General features: G+C 42.9%; 1 protein-coding gene across 1 annotated transcript; it reads right to left on the reverse strand.

Annotated features, from left to right (window-relative positions):
* Window positions 1-16,006: 16,006 nt before the first annotated feature.
* LOC136991930 (olfactory receptor 4S2-like) lies at window positions 16,007-16,912 on the reverse strand (the record flags this gene model as incomplete). The annotated part of the gene is made up of 1 exon (XM_067295427.1): window positions 16,007-16,912. A coding segment is annotated over exon 1 (906 nt), but the record flags the coding sequence as incomplete, so codon positions are not given.
* Between the last annotated feature and the right edge of the window lie 4,225 nt (window positions 16,913-21,137).

Consider the following 21,137-nt stretch of genomic DNA (forward strand, 5'->3'; position numbering starts at 1 on the left):
GATCTCCTTCTTTTTCAGAGTGCTGGGTATTACCAAGAGTGGAATAAATCCAAATCTTCTCAACATTTTGGAAAGAGACCATCTCTGTTATACAAAACAGAAATAACAGAGATAAAGTCTGTTTCTATTTTTAAGTAGACTGAAATTTAGCAAAACATCATTTCAGGACAATGTGGAACTAGAAGGTTACAGTCTAGGAATCCTAGAATAGCCTCATTTTCACACGTGTTCTTTGTGGCTTGTATGTCCAATTTATTGATAGAATTGATACAGCAGCAGCAGACTGTAGTGATGTATTCTTCCGTGCAAACAAATTGCAGTTACTTACCTTTGGTTTAATAAAGACATGATAAGTGAAAATGGATATGAATTTAACTCTTTTCATAGTCGTGGAGTTTAAGTGCAGCTGACATCTGCTATGGAATATCATTGTAATCCCATGCAGACAAATGCATTTGAAACCTTAATTTCCCCAGAGATGCTGACCATCCATTTCTGTCTTCGCAGGTAACTCTGTATATCCTGCACACCTTCAAAAGTCAGCTCATGAATTCATACATCCATGTACCTACTAGTCAGACAGTCAGTTTGTTATGAGTGTGAATGGAGCTTGGTTTGGTGCAGGAACGAGCAGAATTAATCAAAGAATGTTTTCTATCAGGCATTTGTCTAGTAGAATGCCATCAAAGTTGGCTGGAAAGAGTTGGAATCCAACCAGTGGACTTTAATATCCTTTTCTGAATTAAAAAAATATTAGTATCACAGTTATAAATATGACAGTGAAGGAATAGTTGGTTTATTTGTAATAAATCTGGAGTAGCTCTACATGCACATGCCTGCTTGTGGAATTCATCTCACCTAGAGATATACCTTTAAGCATGCCTTCGTTTCTGTCTTCCATCTTAGTTTCTTCTCAATAGGGAGGGGGAGGAAAAAAAAGTAACAGGTGTTTTTACAGAATGGTACATGTGAGTATCTTAGACATCTGCTACATGATGAGATGAGTTATGCCATAGAAGTGCCCATTTTTCCTTCCTTTTCCCTATTCAGGATGTGTAGAATGATAAGTTCAGGAGGCTGCAGCCAGGGCCTGTCCCTCTGGCCCTGAGCCAGGTGGGCAGAGAAGACCTGGAGATGGTAGCCGAGTTCAACCAAGAGTGCAGATGACCAGGAGAGTTCCTGGTGATGAAGCAGGTATGAGGTCAAGCTGAGAAGTCAGCCTGCAGGTCAGAGCCAGGATCAGGCCTGGTGAGGGTAACCAGGGACAGAGAGAGTCCAGTGCCTACTGGGCAGGCCCAAAGTGACAAGATAGGTGCAGGGTCAAGCTGGGAAGTCAGCCCACAGGGCAGGGTCCAGAGCAATGGAGTCTGCACGCTGAGCTGAGCTGAGCTGAGCTGAGCTGGAGATCAGTGCTCCTCTAGGGCAGCTCAGACAGAAACTGAAGGCCCAGGGTTGAGCTTAAATGGGGCTCCTGGGCCCATGGGCAGGAGGTGCAAGTGGCTGCCTCAGGCGAGGATGATCAGGCCCATTAAGGCCTATTAGTGCCCTCAGACCCTGGAAACAGTAGTAACTGAAATGCTCACTAGCATATGTAATTTTGATTTAAGAATTCAAAGAACTGGGAAATGTTACTACCTCTTTAAGATCTGTCAGAGACTATTTCTTCTGTTTCCAGTCTCATTTAGCCTACTTGCCACTAACAGCTCTTGAACATTGATACGTATGTATTTACCATTATTAGACTGTGACTTAGTGGCATTCATAGTGCTCCAGCTTCACACTGGAACAATCTAGGTAGATAATGTATGTTATGGCTGGTTTGGGATAACACAGACAAGTGATTCCATTTCAGAATGGCATGTTGGATGAAATCAGTATTGTCCTCGTTGACCAAAGGAAGTATGCTGGTCACCGCTAGTGGGAGCATATGATCATGATCGGTTTTTGCCAGTTGTTCTCCAGAGTGTATCAAGACAAGATTGCTTACCTAATGTGAACAAATATCTGAGCAAAACGGCAGCAGAAAATTACACCACAGTAGCTGAGTTCCTCCTCCTACATCTAATCAACAAGGCAGAAGCACAGCCCACTCTCATTGTAATGCTTTCAATTATTTACCTGATGACTGTAGTTGGAAATCTGGGCTTGACTGCATTGATAAGGATTGTCTCCCCAAACCATCCTCCCAAATAGCTTTTCCTTAGCCATTTGGCAGTCTTAGACCTCTGCTGCTCAGTCATCACCCCCAGGATGGTGGCAAGTCTCTTAGCAGAGAGCAAAGCTGTCTCATTTGGTGGCTGTGCTGCCCAGACGTATTGTTTCTCTACATTTTGCACCAACGAATGTTTCATTCTGGCTGTGATGGCATATGACCAGCTGGAAAACACTGCTATACAAAGCTGTCATGTCATGAAGACTCAGCATCCAGCTGTGACTTGGTTCTTACTTTTGTGGGTCTCTAATCTCAATGATACACAGCAGCTGTGCCTTTTGGGTGTCCTTCTGCCATTCCAGCATCACCAGTCACTCCTGTGGTGTGGTACCCCTGATCTGTGGTATCTCCTGCTCTGACATCAGGGTTAACAAGATCATCCTCGCAGCATTTTGCATTTTAGGTGACATCTTCGTCATACTGGAGGTACACATTTCCTACATCTACATCATCTCTGCCATCCTGGGAAGGGGGGACACAAAGCCTTCTCCACCAGTGCATCCTGTGCACTTGAGAGTTTTTGCCATATCCTTTGGCACTCCAGCTACACACCCCACAGTTCTGGCTCCTTGCCTGACCAAGACCAGGTGATATCTGTGTTTTATAAAATGGTAAGCCCCACAGTCTGCAGCTTGAGGACCAAGGAGGTCCTCAAAATGAGGCACTGAACAGACTGTTACATGGAGAAAATTGTTTGTCAGTCAATAAAACCTCCAAAGGAGTTGGAACAGGTGCTTAAAAAAGTAAAATGATGAGTACAGCTGTTCATGGATGAATTTATTCTGAAATAATTGCTCGTTATGCAACAGAAGTAGGAGAAAAGTGAATGCAGAAGTGAAGAAAGAAATAACTGTAATATTAAAGACTTTTCTGTAATAGCAAGAGCTACAGCTTTACTGTGAGAAAGTACAATTGTGACACTTTTGACGGTGATTATTTTCACCTAAGTTTTTACTTTCAAGTTTGATGCCTTGAAGATATCCCAGCTTTGATTTCAACTGTTGTTAACTAGTACCAGTTCAGCAGTATGGCTTCCGTGTTCTGTTTCCATTCCCTTACCTCATACATCCTTGTAGTCTTTTTTTTCCTGACTCACAGTCAGGCTAAAAATGAGACTGGGATTCATCTAACCTAAGTTTAGAGTTCTGTTAATGAGCTGCCAAAGCATAAACCAAACTTGTAGGCTCTTGCTATAACTCATGAAGGCAAATAAAAGTCTGTTTGCCTCCATAGTTTGATCACACCTGTCTCTGTCTCCCTTGAAAGGTCTATATTTATATCTATGAATTACAGGAAGAGTGTAGAGTGACCAGCTCAGGTTTATGGAATTATTTCAAGTCCACATTAATGCAGCTTAATGCTGCCCTGAGTTCTGGTTTTGGATCACATTTCATCTGACTCAGGGAGCTGGCTCTCAGAGAACAAAAAGCCACTGGCTTCAGTAGGGAAAGACTTCAGTCTCAGCTGCTTTGGCCATGGAAGTAGCACAGAGAAGGAAACGGAACTTGCTATAACACTGCCTCAACACACAGAGTTATTAGACAAATGGGTGTAAGACCATTTTTCCCTATTCTTAGGAAGGACTGCAAGTAAAGGTCCCATAGAAAGCTACACTCCCTCTCACTGGGGGTCATCACTCAGAGCAACCCATTCTGCCCATCCTGAACCACTTAGACCCCTTAATGTGTAAACGTAGTGTCTGAGGAAGAAATATGTTCCACTCTTCCATATCCTTAGCTTTATCATTAAGACTGACAGGTGTTAGTAAGCAATAAGCAGTCAGTTCCCAGAGCAGCTCTGGCAGCATCTAGAAGTACAAATTTTCTGCAAGCAAACATTTTCATGCTTCCTAGAATACCATGGGTGTTTCAGATATTGCTGACTAAACTGTGAGAGAGGACAACAGCAAAGAAAGATAAATAACCCAGACAAGCAATACCTGTTGATCCACTTTTAACCCAGCTATCTCCTGAACACCACGGCTTTCTCATAGTCTAGACGAGAACTCCAGAAGCCATTACATTGCCAGTCTAATGCAGTCTGGAAGAGGACTCGGTCCAATGCAAATACATTGCAGACCTCATGGTGCAGCCCAAACAGACGAGCTTCCCTCACTCATCATCTTACACACGGCACTGCACATTCATTGTCCCAGGAGTCGCCCCCACTCCACAACACGAGCAGCCACTGTAAGCACAGTCTAACTAAGGCTGCGTTACCTGGGACATTTCTGCCTGCCTAAGCCCCGCTGATGACTTTCCCTGCTAGGGACAGTCAGAGCAGATCACTCTTCAGCTGAGTAACCCAATTCAGCTCTCTGCTCTGAAGGCCAACAGTTTGTCGAACAACCTCTAAGCCCTCGAAGAAGCACAAATAAGCTAGCTTTCCTGGCAGGTAGAGATGTCCTTAAACTCCTGCCAGAATCAGGGGAAGGGTCTTTGTTCGTATGTCTCAAAGGCTCCTCAGCCTCCCAGAACAGCTGTCTTCATCATCTAATCGTAAAGTAATTTCAATAAGTGTCCAGTGATATTGCAAGAACAGAGAGAGGTTAATGGCAAGCTGTTACTAAAGCATGATATCTATGTCAACATCTTCCAATAGACCATTATTTTTCTTTTCTTCAAAAGAGTTAATTATTCAAGGACCTTAGAAGAAAATTATATGTGGGATTAGGTGCAAGTGCAAAGGCAGTGTTAAGGCAGAGGCACCAGAACTCTAAGCAAATCACCAGCGATTACCTACTTGAAGAACTTTATATCTGCATTTGAAGAAAAATCTACCCCGATGGATGGACACATAATCTGAGCCTGGATGGTCCACACACGAACAGGTTATCACAGCAAAATATCTGCTCCACAGATGAGCAGGCTGCCTGAAACTAGATGGTCCATGAGCCAAAGAGGTTATCTAACAAAGGACACGAGTCCAAGGGTAGATGTGTTATTAGAGACAACAGGAGTCTTCTGTGGAAAAACCAGCTAACTGTGTATCAGGACTGTGCATTTTAATGAGAGGAAGAATTATCAAGTTTGATCATAATTAATAACAGAGGTGGATTCACATTCAGATGGCATACTTAATGCTTAAACTCCACGGAGTTGCACTGCAGCTCTTCAGAGTCAGATAAGCAGAACTGATTCCTCTGATATCTTACACTGTACTGCTATTTACATGAATATGGTCTTATTATTACTAAAAGAATTTGTATTAAAGTTTGCAGTCTAAAGCTTTGTTAAGCTTTGTTTGTGAGTTGATAGGGACAGACGTGACGAGGGTTCACTGAATTTGCTAGGATACTTATGTCATCAGTTTCGCTAGTAAAAAGTAGTAAGGGCAGGGAATGAGACGGGCATGTCCTGTAATCAATGACAACAAAGACACCCTTAGAGGATGATTCCTTCTGCTTATCACACTTATCTTAAGATGGGATGAATTGTCCTTTGAAGGTGATATTGCTCCCTTTGTCTATAGGGGGAGCCTAGAATAGATGTTGACTGGACCCCTAACCAAGGGTAGGGGAAATTAATTCACAGAAAGATTCTTCATTACAGTGCAGCTGCTGAGACTCCTAATTAAGGCCTCGTGTCTTGCAGGAGATCTAATTTACAGACATTAAACTGCATCGAGAGTCATAAATACACCAAGTACTTCAGTAACACCATTTTTCTGAAGAAAGAATTCTGAAGCGGCAAGCTGAGTGTTAGAATATCACATTTCATATTGAAGTTGTTTCTCAGCATGTCACTCCACTAATGTTTCACAACGCCCAGGCTGCAGGTCAGCTGCAACATATAGGGAAAAGAATGAGCTGTTGCTCCAAAGGCAGTACTGAATTGCATAGTTCTGCAAACATCGAAGCAAAGAACATTTATCTGGGCATTTATCTGGAGCAGGGAGGGGCTCTACTGCAAGTGTGAAGTCCTAAAGTTTTTCTCTTTAGATAAATCTTCTGATTTGTTTCAGTAAGATGTCTTTGAAGTGAAGAAGGAAGCTACTCACTCTTACGAAGGTACATGAAATGTTTGTAGCTTTTGAAATAAGAGTTTATTTCTGCAACAATACGGCATAAAATATCTCGCACCTTCATGCAAGGAAGGTAGGCCTATTTCTTCATTTTAGAGATCAAAAAGATCATTTTCAATCTGCAGATAGAATCATAGAATAATTTAGGTTGGGAAGGATTTCTGGAGGTCATCAAGTCCAACCTCCTCCTCAAAGCAGGTTCAGTCAGATCAGATTGCTCCGGCCTGATCCAGCTGAATTTTAAATGTCAGCACAGATGGAGATTGTACAAATTTGCACCTAACCCAGTGTTTGATCACTCACGTTGGGGCAGGAGAGGGAAATTTCCTCCTTCAGTTTCCCAAGTAGTCCATGGAAGAGAGCAACCTGTTGATAGCAAGCTCATTGAAGCCCTTTTCTGAGAATTAACTGGGCTAGTTGCTGTGCTTTGGGGCAGAAAAGGTTGGGTAGGTTGGAGATAAACAACAACCAGCTATGCAAAGATAACTCAGTGTGTAAAGGCAGTCTGGTCTTCTGTGCATCTAAGCAGGATAGGCATTTTCCTCACGTAAACTGTGTACCTAACCATTATAGGCTGGTTTTAATCCTGCTGTCTGCTTCTTGAAATGGGCAAGTACTTCTGAAGATTTGGCTCACGGGGGGAATAAACTGGCTTGTTACTTACAGTACAGACAGTATCTATAGTATCTAGAGTATTGAGTAGATACTCTTGCCTTTCTGGATGAAACAGGTCAGTAAGAGAATAGTTTTGTACCTATGCAATATCTTGAAGCCTATGCTAGAAACAGACCTCAGCAAGAATTGAAACCTCCATTCAGTCACCCACATGATAAGAACTCCGCTTTGAGAGCGTCAGCCAGGTTACTGGTAACTTCCAATAGATTAACAATAATTTTTCATGTGAGGTGAAGCTGGTAGAACCTTTACAGGGATGACTGATTCCCTTTTTGTTCAGGATTCCTTCCCTTTTAGCATGAGATTTTTCCCCCTCTAAATGGAAAGTATTTCATTTGGTGACTCTTCCCAGTTTATTCCTGAGCAGAAGATGGCCACTTTTCCTTGACAACAGGGATGCAAGCAAATGAGAAATCCTTTCTCAGCCAAACCTGGAGGATCTTGTGGTATCTGCTCCTCTTTGGGAAGATGCAAAGCTGACTTTTCCTGCTGCTGTTGCCATTTAGTGCTTGCCAGCATTTCATTCAAGAGAGGAAACTCTTACTTTCTTCTGCCAGGATGTGGATTTGTTATTTGTATGTTTACGAGTTGCAGTCCCAAAGGTCAGGGTGGTGGAGGTCCATGTAATGAAGGCAGGTCTTCGCAAGTTGGCACAGCTGCAGCCTATCCATTATATGCATATTTCAGCAAGGCTGAACAGGGGCTGCTTTGTCCTGTTAATGGACTTTGTGGCCCATACTGAGCTCTAACTACGCTGCTACCAATGCCCGGGGGAGTTAGCTAATAGGCAAAAAATGTTTTGGTGGTTGCAATACAGGAAGAATGATGTCTGAACTAGTGTCAAGACCATGTATCTTCAGGAACAAGCGGGCCATTGCCCTTGGAGTGGGCCATTTGGATGATACTGTACACCCAACCGTGGCCACGAGTGAGGGGAGAAGAGTGCTCCATAGATGTCCTCAAGAAAAGCAGACTTTTTTCCTTAAAAAAGGAGAAAGAGGGCACACGAAAACCATTGTAGTGCCAAACTAGGACTTGTGTTTCACAGTGCTGCTGCTGCCTTTTGAATAAATTATTTTATCTTTCTGCGCTTTCTTATCTGACCTGAAAAATAGGAACAGTACTCCCTTGTATCACAAGTCATTTCAATGCGTAATTCAAGAAGTCTAGTCAGAAGCTATGATGAAAATGCTCTGTACTTCCTTGTGGCTACTGAGACAATCAATTGTGTGTTGCCAGTTTCCCATTACTTCTAGGTGTTGAACCAGTTTCTTGTCGGGAGACAACATGAGTGTGCTAGCAACATGCCTGAGAGGAATCACTGTGTGGCCATTGAGTTTATCCTCTCTGGACTAACAGAAAGCCAAGAGGTGAAGGTAACCCGCTTTTTTAAAGCACATTAATAGGGAATCTTGGAAGGATCATGTAGATGAAGGTTGATCCCCCGGCTTCACACACTGTGTACCTTTCCCTCAGTAACTTGGCTTCTGTGGATTTCTGTTACTCCTCAGCTATCTCCCCAAGGTTGCTGGTGAACTCTTCAGCAGTGAGGAGAGCCACTTCAGTCAGTGCCTGTGTGGCACAGCTATTCACTTGTCTCCTCATGGCTAGTGCTGTGTGTCTCCTGCTGGCAGTAATGGCATATGACTGCATGTGGCTCTCTGTAACCCTCTCCTTTATGCAACTGTCATGTCCTCAAAAGCCTGTACACAGATGGTAATCATCTCCTCTTTCTTTGGCTTTGTCCACGCACTTGTGCAAACTATCTCCACCTTCACATTCTCTTTCTGTGACTTTGGTGTTATCGGTCATTATTTCTGTGACATCCCCCTAGGATCCAGCTTTCATGCTCTGACACCTATAGCAAAGAGATGGTACTTCACATTTTTGGTGTGTTTCGTGGCACCTTCACATCTCTGGCAATTCTCATCTCCTCCATCTACCTCATCTCCACCACCCTGAGGATCCACTCCTCCAAGGGCAGATGCAAAGCCTTCTCCACCTGTGCTTCCCATCTGAGAGCTCTCTTCTTGTTTTATGGCAGCACCGTTTTTATGTGCAGTAGCCCAAGATGCAGCTACTCATTGGACTGAGATAAATGGGCCTCTCTGTTCTCTACAGTGGTGACTCCAGTGCTGAATCTTACCAGCTACAGCCTAAGGAATAAGGAGGTGAAGGATGCTCTGAGGAGAGTTTTAGGTCATATCAGAGAAACTTCAGCAGACTTGTTAGAAAGAGAACTTTGTTTGGGGAGAATTTATCAAAACCTTGGTACAAAGAGTAGGACTTCCAAGGAAGATTTGATCAGCTTCCAAGGGTGAGATTCAGAAAGGTACTTAATTGTTAGAAGTGATTTTAGGTGGACTTCTAACTGGTTGTATCTGCAACTTCTATCTTGAAAGACTGTGTTCCTCTGCTGCTGAAAGCTGGAGGAATCCTGACTCTTAACTTGCAAGTTCCAAGCACAAACAGGACTCCTGTCTGAGGAGTGCGTGGCACAGAATTGCAGTTCTCTGTTCTTTTAGGAACGTTTGCTCATGTAGGAAAACCACCAGTCCGTCAAGATGAGAAAAAGCTTTCAGAGATATTCAAGAGGAGAAAAGCAATGTGATTTGAATTTATGGCCATTTCTGCTACGTCTTCAGTATTTGAAAGGAGTAGCCTCTTCCAGAGCAACACACAGAACCTGAAGTTCTGGAAAGGAAATCTTGGAGAAGAGACACCCGTGTTTTTGCCCCCCAAACACTAGCGAAAGTAACTGTCCCTCTTCTGTTAAATCTCCCTCTTCTGTCACTCATTACTACCTCTTTTTTCCCCTTCTGCCTGGAAACATGAAAAAACTACAGCAATGCAGAAAAGATTGACTTCTAATTTTGCTACCATTGTGAAGTAACAAGAACTTATTCCTGCTTTTCATCTCCACATATCAGCAATCCACTTGAGGCAACTGAGTGAACCGGTAGTTATTTTAAGGACATTGGACATAATCTGAAAGTTAAACAAGCTGCAGTGTTCTTTCACTTAAAAGAATGCCGAAATAAGATGGTGACTTACCAACAACGTGTCTGCCATCAATGTGATTTTGAGAATAAACGACCAATCATTTCTGGGAGAGGAGAAACTTGGGAAAGGCTTTGGAATCCTTTTATCAATTCAACTAAGCTAGCTCTAAGGATAGGTGTTCTAGCGCTAAACGATGTTTCATCCCTTCTGGCTGAGTTTACAAATGCTGTCCCTCAGTTGGCAGAAGGAGTTGAAATCTTTATTGAGCTGAAAGTGACAGAATTAATCTCAGACAGGTGAGAGGTTCCTGCCTCTGCATAAGGCTTACAGTCAAAGGGGGATGGAAAGAGGTCTTGCGGATTCCCTTTGCATTTCACTGCAAGCCTGTTAGGGCTGTTATTTCCCCTGACTTCCTCTCCTTAAAGCTGTGCATAACTATAGCAAAGATTGTGTCCCTGTGATCATCTATGGCACCCTAAAGAAGGATTTTACAAGTCTCTTTCTTTCAAACTGCTGCCAGCATATTTTACAGAGAGCTGATATGACTGCGAAACATCATTATTTCTGCCCAAAGACACACGGCTGGGGAGAAAACTTATCTTCAGTATGTTATAGTCTGAATTTTGATCAAGTGGTGATGATTAAAGGCCATCACTATCTCAGAAGCCGTTTATCTCAGTAACGCTAAAATTAGAATATGCACGGGGTAGTAAAAGCATTTGGACTATATGCACTATTATCCCACTGGCCTGACAGTCCTGAAATGCAGGAAAAAGAATGTGAAAATGTAGCCTTTTGGTGCTGCTAGTTGTCATCTTTCTGTTGCTGCAGAGTCTGAAGCTCAAGGTTTATCTCTTGTTTCTCATCATTAAGTATCATCAGATATGTGAAGTTCACAGTTTTTGCACATATCAATGTTGCGCTGTCCTTATCTTGAACAGAGAAGTGAGATTTTTAAACCAGATTTCTGAGGTGTCCAAAATTGTCTCTTTCAGTGGACTCCCAGCTCACAGGAAGGAAATAGCTTGAAAAGAAATCACAGGCATCATTTTATTTTCCTGTGTATGTTTACAGGTCTCTGGGAAGAGCAATGTACACTACTACTCTTCCAGAAAAAGACAGGGAGGTTGTCATCAGAGAGCTTCCCTGCACAGCAATGAGTCATGTCTGCACGCCTCTCTCTGCGCTGATGTTTAAGATAGTCAAAGCCATCTCGAGCTAAGCATCAGCAGAACCAGCAGCATGTTTAAATCAAGAATCACAATCTCAAACCTAAATATGCTTTCTGACAAATATCATCAAAAAGAACAGATTTTCATAAGCCCCACATTCATCTAAGCCCTGCATTCACCTATGCCTTAGTCTCTACCTCGAGAAACCCAGACAAAATTAGGAAATTTAAAATGTTAAAGAGCTGCTGTCTCTTCAAATCTACAGTTTGCTTTTCTAAGAAAGCCTTCTGATCCAACATCCAGAATCCTGTTCCTCTTCTTCCCTTCCCCAAATCTCCGTTCCAGGAGGAGATTTGGGGAAATCCCTGCCTTGAATCACTTGTCATAACAGCAATGCTAAAGTAAGTCTGTTTGCGGTAGAACAGCATTGCCCAGAGTCAGGAGGTCGTAGGGGCATTTGGGGGTTTCCCTGCTGCAAACAGTTGAGGAAAACTCGATGAATCAAGAACAGTACTGTTAAGAATTTTAGGGAAATGTTCAGTGTTCAGCTAGGAATTAGGTTATATCTTATGGAGTATGGAAAGATATTGGATCCCCATATTTCCACTGAGATACCTATTCCTTGTAAAACACCAGACGACTGGCCAAAGTATGAAACTTCATCCAGTCTCTAAATAAAGCGGTGAAAAATGTCCTGATAACTGAACTGGATTGTGGCTGCAACATTGACTATGGTATTTAACCGTGCTTGGATTGCTGCTCTGACAGATTATAAAGCTCAGCTAAGACATAAGGTCAAGGCCTTGGAAAGGTGTTAGCAGAGCTCCTTTAAATGAAGCGTTCCCAGAGACACCAGGTTGGCACAGACTGATGAAAATTGGAGTTAATGCCTGGCATCGGGGAATGGCCTCTGTGTCCATCAGTGTTCCTGGGAGCCTTGGAAAGTCTAGTACAGTGTATGTCACCCTTCACTGTAAGGCAGACACCTAGTGCAGCATCCTGCTCCTCTCATGCTCCTATTTTACCATGCAATGAATCGCAGTCCCCTCAAAGGTCTCTTGCTGTCTTCAGCAGCTCTCTCAAGTTGAGGCACCTCATGTCAGCACACCAATATATGTGAGATGAAACCTGCTTGTGTTGTGCCATCCTGAAGGATTTGCTTTCTCTTGGAAGCTTAGCACCACCATCACTTTTTTTGTGTAGAAACGTGAGCAGACACCACTCTCTGAAGCTCGTAGGAGCTAGTGGGAAAGTATAACAATAGCTGAGTGGTCAGCAGGGTCTGCACCAGGGAGTGCACACAGCCTCCCACCCACGAAGCTGCCACCAGATGGCCACACACATGCTTGTTCATAATGCTTGTGTAATGAAGCGGCTTGCATATAGCAGCGTAACGATCACACGCCATTGCTATGAGGATGAACATCTCCGTGCAGGCAAAGAGATGGACGCCAAAGAGCTGTGCTATGCAACCCACAAAAGAGATGGTCTTCTTTTCAGCAAGAAGGTCATAAATGAGTTTGGGAACTGTGACAGTAGAGTAACTGATATCTACAAAGGACAAGTAGCTCAGGAAGAAGCATGCGGTGGGAGAGTCCAGCTGTTGACTGTTCTGTATAGTGATGATGCTAAGCAGGTTTCCAAGAATAATAGTGGCATAGAAGACTAAGAAGAATGTGAAGCATACTTTTGCTAATGTATCATCTTGTGTGAGTCCCTGGAAGACAAACTCCGTCACATTGTTTTTGTTCTTCATATATGTCACGTAGACAGCACCTGAAGCACAGAATAAAGCCACCTGTGATGGCATTAGAAACACAGTGTTATCAGTACACATCCATGTTGATCACTGGTATGTTCAATATCAATGTATTCCCTTTTATGCCTTTTGGGGAAAGTTTCCTTTCAAAGTCAATGCTTCTCTCAAGGAGTGACAGTTGATATCTAACTCAGAATGTATTACTGAAGTGTGTAATAGCAAGCTCCGTTTATTGATTTGAGGGAGTTGGTGGAAATATCCTCCAGATTCATATTTCTGATCTTTGCCCCTTTTAAAAAGGAAGACTAGTCATTAGGTTGCCTAAACATCCACTTTTGAAGTGTTGATTTGGAAACGAAAAAGTGACTGAGGATAGTGCATGTTACCATTTGAGTCTCAACACGTTAGTCATGCCCTAAGGAATTCTGCTCAAGCAGTGAACGTACCTTCTTTTGCAACCCTCTGAGGGAATTCAACAGAACTAGTCCTTGCTATTGCTCTCTGACTCTGGTAGAATGTCCATGCATTTCTGTGCAGCCATCAATATTCACATCATGACACAAGGCAGCTGGCTAATTAACATCACTTCAGCTATCAGCGTAGATCCTTCTGGAGGAGGTAAAGTGGACACCTACCTCATGTCTGTTTAGCAGAGATGTGCCTTTAGGCACAAACTGTCTTTAAGGCGCCCTAAGTGAAATCAGACCATGTTCAAGGCATGCCAGGAAACCTGAAGCAGGAGAGTCATTGTCCTATATGTGCTGTACTGGGCTACATCTTGTGTGGATTGGTTCCGGTTATTGCTCATGAGTTTCTGGGTTGCGACCTCAGTCTCCAAAAGAGCAGGCTTGTGTTTCCTCAGACCACCTTTCACACAGTACATGGGTGAATACTGGAGATAATCTGCATTAACGATGTGTTAGTAAAGTTTTTGTACACCTCAGCCAAGTTCTGGACTAGGCATGGAAACCCCCATAAACACACCTGTGATGCCCCTGGGGTAATAAATACACCGCTGCTGAATCTCCTTTACTCACCAACACCCTTGTATTCACCTTTGCTGCACTCTAGTGCAGTACGCAAGTATCACTAGTGTTCAGTTTCTACACTGAAAAGATCGATGGCAAGAGCTGCATAACAATGTCCACAATACTGGCAAGTCCTTTGGGCTCTTAATCCTGTTCCACAATCACAGGTCAATCAGTTCTTTCTCACGAGGTCTCTGCCTCTTCCACCCTCCAACTTTAGCAGCAGAGGAAATATTCTTTTGTGTCTCCAGCCCTATCTCCATGCCACTCCGTGTGCAGAGGGAAAGCAGTGTGGGGAGGCCCAAAGCGTGTGTGTTAAGAGCATTGTTGCCACGATGTGTACAGCTAGAGGGGACAAGTTAAGATTGAGTACACAGGAAATGCTGCAGCTACCTATTGACTCCTTGACTCTGTAACACCAGAAACTTCCTCTTGACAGATATTTCTGGAAATGGCATATAACTGAAAAATAAGCAAAGAAGACACCAATTAAAACAAAGGGTAAAAAAAAATTGGAGTTCTTTCTACTTCATAAAATGCACCTCACAAAAGTCACTCAACAGTAATGCCTCTTTTCAAAGGGAGGATTTCATAGTCATGCTTGAACAAAACAAAGAAGCAAGATCAGAAAACTTACACAGTTTATATTTGCTAGTCTCCAACAGTTTGCCTGCTATTCTCCTCTGATGACCTCTCGGAGCACTTCAGGCAGTTTCATCAAAACCTCTCAGCTCCAAGCTGCTTCTTATGTGTCACGAGAGCAGTCCACATCTCTGCCAGGGCTGAAAACTACAGAGGATGAAATGGACAGCCTGAATGTCTAGCTCCATTTCTCATTCTGCAAAAACATCTTCCAAGAGCATCTGCAAGAACAACTCTCTTTCTCTCTCCAGATGGGGAAGTTGTGGCAGAAATATTTCAAGTAAATTGCACAGCAGAAGCACAAGCTTACCAGAAGCAATGAGATCGCAGAGGCATGTGAAGTTTTCTTTGTCAGAAAGAATCAGTGGACAGGGAGATAAAATATATATTTTGGACAGCTATTAGAGTAATCTCTACAGGGTGACTCTGGAGCGTGATCACCTAGACCATGTCACATTGTGTGGGGGGTTGCTTGCTATCTTGCTTGCTTTCCAATGCTGTCCAGACAAATGGACTTCATTTAGTATTAGCTATGTGCTTCTTCAGGAAGGTGCACTGTTGTGCTAGGAGGCCTTGAGCACAGGAATTCTTCCCAAATAACTCTTTTTTTTCATTGACACATAAAATTGTGCCACCCAATGCTTTCTTTGCCCCCCCCAATGCTTTCTTTGGTGGCGACAATTTCCTACGGTGAGCAATTTATCTTTCACTTGGATCTTTGATTCTCTATTAGTCTAAACAGTGAAATGCAAAATCTGAGGCAGAGATGAAGGGCAGAGGGGATGGCTAGGAAGGAGGGCATTAGTGATAGGTGAACTACTGCAGAAAGGCATAGAGCTGCTGCACTGGAATGGGAAGGGGAGTAGCTTCTCCTCATACCATCTGCATCAGCAAATGACCCAGCCATCATCTAATATCAGCAGTTTAATTGCTAACCCATGGATTCAGCATATGACAATGCAGTGCTCATAAGAAGGCATTTACTCCAAAGTAAAGGGGAAGGAAGCCTTTGGTACAATTGCTTCCAGCAGCAGGGGACCAACAGCCTTGCAGACACCTTGGGCCATCGTTTCCTAGCTGAGTAGACTGCAGAGTAGATGGAGTTTGTCTGACGGAAAGTTTACACCTGGGAGAGCTCGGACTAATGGGATTCTCTGCATGGAACACGTTTTAATATTTTTGATAGCATTCATTTATTTATTTGCTGGTGTCTCAGCAGTGCTTGGAAGCCCCAGTCCTGGGCCTGTGCTATTCAGAAAGAGAACATAAAGGGAATCCCTGCTAGTCACAGAGTTTACAATGCCATTCCAATCAAAACATGAACTTTCAGTGTCTTCCTAATTACTGCAACAGCTAAAACCAAGCTTTTCTTCAAAAGGGAGCTTTCAGTAAATTTTCCAAAATGGAATTACAGTGAGAGAGACTTGATTTTCTCAGCTCCTGAGAAAATGTTACCGCAGTTCTACACCTCACCCTTTTCACGCCAAACTTTTCTATTCCACAGTTTTCTCATGGCACTTTTCATCTCCTCATTTCTCAGCGTGTAGATGAGTGGGTTCAGCATGGGCGTGATGACAATGTAAAACAAAGCTATCCTCTTGTCCTCTGAGAGACTGCTGGATGGGCGTATGTAGATGAATGTGCATGGCCCAAAGAAGAGAATCACCACAGTAATGTGGGACCCACAGGTGGAGAGGGCTTTGTACCGCCCTTCGGACGTTCGCCTTTTCAAGGATAACAAAATGACAATGTAGGACGTGACCAGGATGAAGAAAGAGACCAAAGAAATCATTCCACCATTGGCAACGACAATGATGCCCGCAACATAGGTGTCGGTACAGGCCAGTTGTAGTAGGGGATTGACATCACAGAAGTAGTGGTCAATTTTGTTGGGGCCGCAAAAAGGGAGGCTAACGGTTATGAGGGTCTGCACCAGGGAGTGCACAAAGCCCCCCATCCATGAACCCATCACCATCCAGCCACACACACGCCTGGTCATGAGGGTGGTGTAGTGCAGGGGTCTGCATATGGCAAAGTAGCGATCATAGGCCATCACTGTGAGGATGAAGATCTCAGCGCCACCGGAGATATGTAACCCAAATAGCTGTGCCATGCAACCCCCAAAGGAAATGGTTTTCTTTTCAACAAGGAAGTCAGCAATCATTTTGGGAGCTGTGACAGAAGAGAAGCAAATATCTGCAATGGACAGGTGGCAGAGAAAGAAATACATGGGGGAGTTCAGACGCTGACTGCTAACTACAGTGACAACGATGAGCAGATTTCCTGCCACAGTAACAATATAGAAGAACAAAAACACCACAAAATGTATTTTCTGCACCCCTTGGTTCTTTGAAAGGCCCAGAAGAATGAATTCCTTCACACTGCTTACATTCTCCATGTTGATCAGTTGGGTGGCAATATGCAATATACAGCTTACACACCTGGGAAAACAAAGACAGACACATGATTCATCAGCATTTTATCATTATTAATGATGAGTTCTATATCAGAAGTGGATACAAACCAAGAAAGATATAGCATTAGTATTAAGCTTATGAAGTGTTTAGTTTCTGTCATGTATTTTTTTCACAGCTGTTTAGTTCTCCACAGTACAAAGCTTCTGCCATGGTTTTGGTGGCACAGAGATAGGTGCACTCTGTGATATGTTCCTTAATCCTGGTCCTCCAGGATTTGGAAGGACTGGCTCCATGGCTGGTAGCCTTCCATGCACTAAGGACACAGCCAGAGTGTTCACCTTGGGCACTACAAGGCAGATAATGCAGCATGTTTGCCCTCAGGGGAGACAAAGTCCCTGACAGCAATCTTTGTAAAATGGGTGTCTTTAAGAATACCTGGAAATATTGCTCAGAATGATGATTTGCTTTATAAGTACACATGATCTTTGAATTCTTGTTTAGAAGGGAAAAAATTGCGCATATGACTTAATGTAGTATTTGACATTGTTCTAAATCTCAGCATTGTTTCTATCAGAGGAAGGAAGAATGAAAGACTCTTGTGAGATCTTCTGTCCCAGCATTGTACTGATTTTACCTAGTATGATTTTTGATACACTCTGCGTGATCCTTTCAAGGGTTAACTTAGCTTAATGAAGCTAATCTAACTAAACTCCTTCAACAGCCAGTATAAGTCTCTCTATAGGCTGATTCAGAATGACTAAGTTAGGGTCCTTTGCAGAACCCCTTTTTCCTCCATTCACTATGAGGAGCTTAAGCAAATTAGCACCACCAGGTTAGAATGACCTTTAGAGAATAATCCCTTTTGGTGCCTGAAAGTAGCTCAGAGCTTTTTGTAATGCCATCCACCTGTTTTAGGTTATGGCTGAGCTCCTTGTCCCTAGGCATTTCTACATCCATACAGTTTCTCATTCGAGACAAGGTCACATTCCAGCATAAACATGGGACTTCTTTGGTTCACCCTGTATTCCACCTACAACCCATCGAGCATTACATGTCACTAATAAATGAGTAGCCCACATGTTTTAAAAGAATGTAATGTTTCTAGCTTGCCTTTATGCACCCAGACCACCAGAGTTCCTTTGGTCAAAGAAGTCTGGGAACCACCAGATTAAACTCTTCACAGAGAGTTTAAGGTCAGCCAAAAGCAGGCACTCTTTTAATAAAAATATCCACTGTATGGGCTTCCTTCTAGCATCAAAACATTCCCAGTCAACTGGTGTTAAAATGCACCATTTTAAGTCCTGCAGAATTACATCACAACCAGTTCTTCTCATTTGTGTTGGTGATCTGTGAGCAAATCTGTGGAATGATTCAGTTAAGCCAAGTTATCTACCAACTACTTCAATCTGCAGCATAATCAGAAATTCTCGTGCAGGCACAAAGTGATGAAGCATCCACAGGAAACACTGAAACTGAGAAAACCCGAGATTACTTTCAAACCCACAAAGTGAAGCCGAGAGAGGAAGTGGGCAAAGTTAGGGACTTTTCCTATGCTTACAGTTGTACTTACACTAGATGAAAGTTTTTCAAGCAGAAGGGTAAAATTTACATGGATGGTTCCCTTTCAGATATTTCTACAAGGAAAAGGATCAGTAAGAACGACGGGAGGTCAGTTTCTCCCTCGTCTTACCAAGTCGTGATCCTTTCTACCCCTCTTCCTTCTACTGAGCAACGATGTAGACTTCTCAACAAAATAAGTGACAGGGATGAAATGAGCACACCTTTATGGCTGTGCAGTACCCAGTCGAAAAGAAATAGCTGGGCTCCATCCAAGCCAGAGCATGACTGGAAGCATACCACAGCAATCGCAGGGCCACATTTAGGCAATCAGAAAAGAGTGACCAAGAGAGAAATGGTCAGGGGAAACTGCATGCCTGAATGCCAGCAGATGGCAAATTCCTGAGCTAGAAACACGGTGTGCATCTACAAAAGGACCGATTCACAATTCAGACAGCTCGACCATATATCTTGCTTTCCATCACCACCAAACTGCATTTAACAAACTACCCATCTGTCTGATCTCATCTCATCGCCTTAAGTCATGTAGGCACCTGTACCTAAGCTAGGCATATTACACCTGACCAGTCTACTTGTAGATGTGATGAATCATGTGCTGCAGGTACCCGTTTCTTACTGTTGACTCCAAGAGGATTACTAGAATGACTAATTCAGTAGAGGATTGCCACCAGTTATGGCTTACCTCTTCAAGTGCCTTTGCAGGGGTAGACCTGAGCTATATGACATAATGCAATCAGCTGCAAAATAAAATGAATCTCATGTGTACTCTTAACATCTCAAAAAGGGTGAGAAATTGCACCATCTCCTTACTGCATGCATTCTTCCCTGAAATCTCAGGTGGTTATGGGAAACAAAAGAATAATATCGAAGCAATCGAATCTGCAGCTGTAGAACTAGTTCTGTATATGATTCTAGCCAAAGATAACTAGAGACAGTCAGTAACTTCAGTGGAAGTTCCTTTCCATATTTTCACATTTGTTCAAGATGAAATGAAAAGGAAAAGGAAGAGGAAAGAAAAGCGAGCAAAGCAAAGCAAAGCGAGACGAGAAGGCAGAGAAGCTGCAAAACTTACCTCGCCTGTGTTTAGAGATCTAATTTTTTGTGTAAGGGCTGTACAACTTTATCTCCTCAACTTCTGTCTTCCCTGGTATGAATGTGTTAGAGCACAGCGCCTTTAAAGAACATAGAATGGCTTCTGGAAATCTTCCAAAACTTGCTTAGGAGGTGGCTGTTAGTGTATAATCCAATCCCATCTAATTTATTACTTGCTTTCATGTGTCACAAGTGCATCTTCATGTTTCCTGCCTATGTGAGAAGTGGTTTAATAGGCTGTGTGGATGATGTGACCTGGGTGTGCTGAATGATGCTTTCATATCCCAGCAGCTGCAAAAAGGGCTGAGAAGAAAACCGTTTAAGTACCAATCTTTAACCCTCTCCCAGGAAATCTTCTTCCTGAAGGGCTCTTGGGGCTGGAGGAGGGAGGGGTGGAGGCTTAGTGAAGGGAAGGCGTGAAAGAAAGGGGCAAAGGAGGAGAATGAGTTCTGTCTCGACTGAAAAGTTTAAGTAAATATATTTTAAAGAAACAGTTGTCAGTCAATGCTTTTCTAATGATATCACAAAGGCATTTCAGGGTTTCTCCATAAGAAATAACAGTCAAAGGAGTAGCTGAGTATTCAGCTGGACAAGCATACGCATGGAACTATCCAGTTAATGCTTCTGGAGTTCTTCCTTACTCCAAGCTGATAGTTGTATAGATTTCCCATGTGTAAAGGGCCATTAGGTCCACTGCTCTGGCTTCCTAGCATTGTGAATGCTAAAACAGTCCATTTGTAATCCAGATATTTTCTCTCCTTTTTTCACTTTTGTGTATTCCAAAAAACATGTAAAAGAGAAATCCTCATTAAAGGAAACAAAGAAAGAAACCTCAAGCTGTAGGAAGAGTCACCATCCTCCAGGGATGGTAAAGAATTCCTATCACAGGAGTCTTTTAAGGACAGGTTGGGCTCATTTCTCTCACGAGTGGTTACGATGAAGTTTTTATAGGGACAGAAGATGTCCTGGGTGACCTCTTGATGACCCTCCAAGTCCTATCTCACCAGAAATTTCATCACTGGAAATCCAGTGAATAAAGCCTCTTTGCAAGAATTTGCATGTTTTAACAGAGGTCAGTGAATTACCAAGTCAACCAAAAAAATCCTTCATTTACGAATTGGGAAACTGAGGGAGGAAGTCACCTATTTAATGCCGATGGAAGTCAGCGAGTTTAACCCTGACTTAGTCACTCTAGGCTCTTCTGCGGAAAAAAATGAATGTCTCTGGAGGCAGATGCATCTGATCTTCCTCAGAACTGATTTTAGGATGCGATTAGGTGTGAAATAGACGTCTAGCTTTTAAACAAAACAACCTAGGGTGGACAACTCTCAACTGTCATGATGGGCCCCATCTTTCTTAACCTGAGCAGCTGCAGTCAAAGGTGAACCTATGAAATGAAACAAACGAAGCAAATAGACATGCTGATTTATATCAGCATATCATCTCAACCAAGGCCCAAGTCAAATTCATCGTTTCTCTCAACTCTACTGTGTATTTGTAGCTTATGCCTCATGGATGTCAGGAAAGACATTGTCT

Source organism: Apteryx mantelli, chromosome 4 (genome assembly GCF_036417845.1).
Source record: "Apteryx mantelli isolate bAptMan1 chromosome 4, bAptMan1.hap1, whole genome shotgun sequence".
Lineage (NCBI taxonomy): Eukaryota > Metazoa > Chordata > Aves > Apterygiformes > Apterygidae > Apteryx > Apteryx mantelli.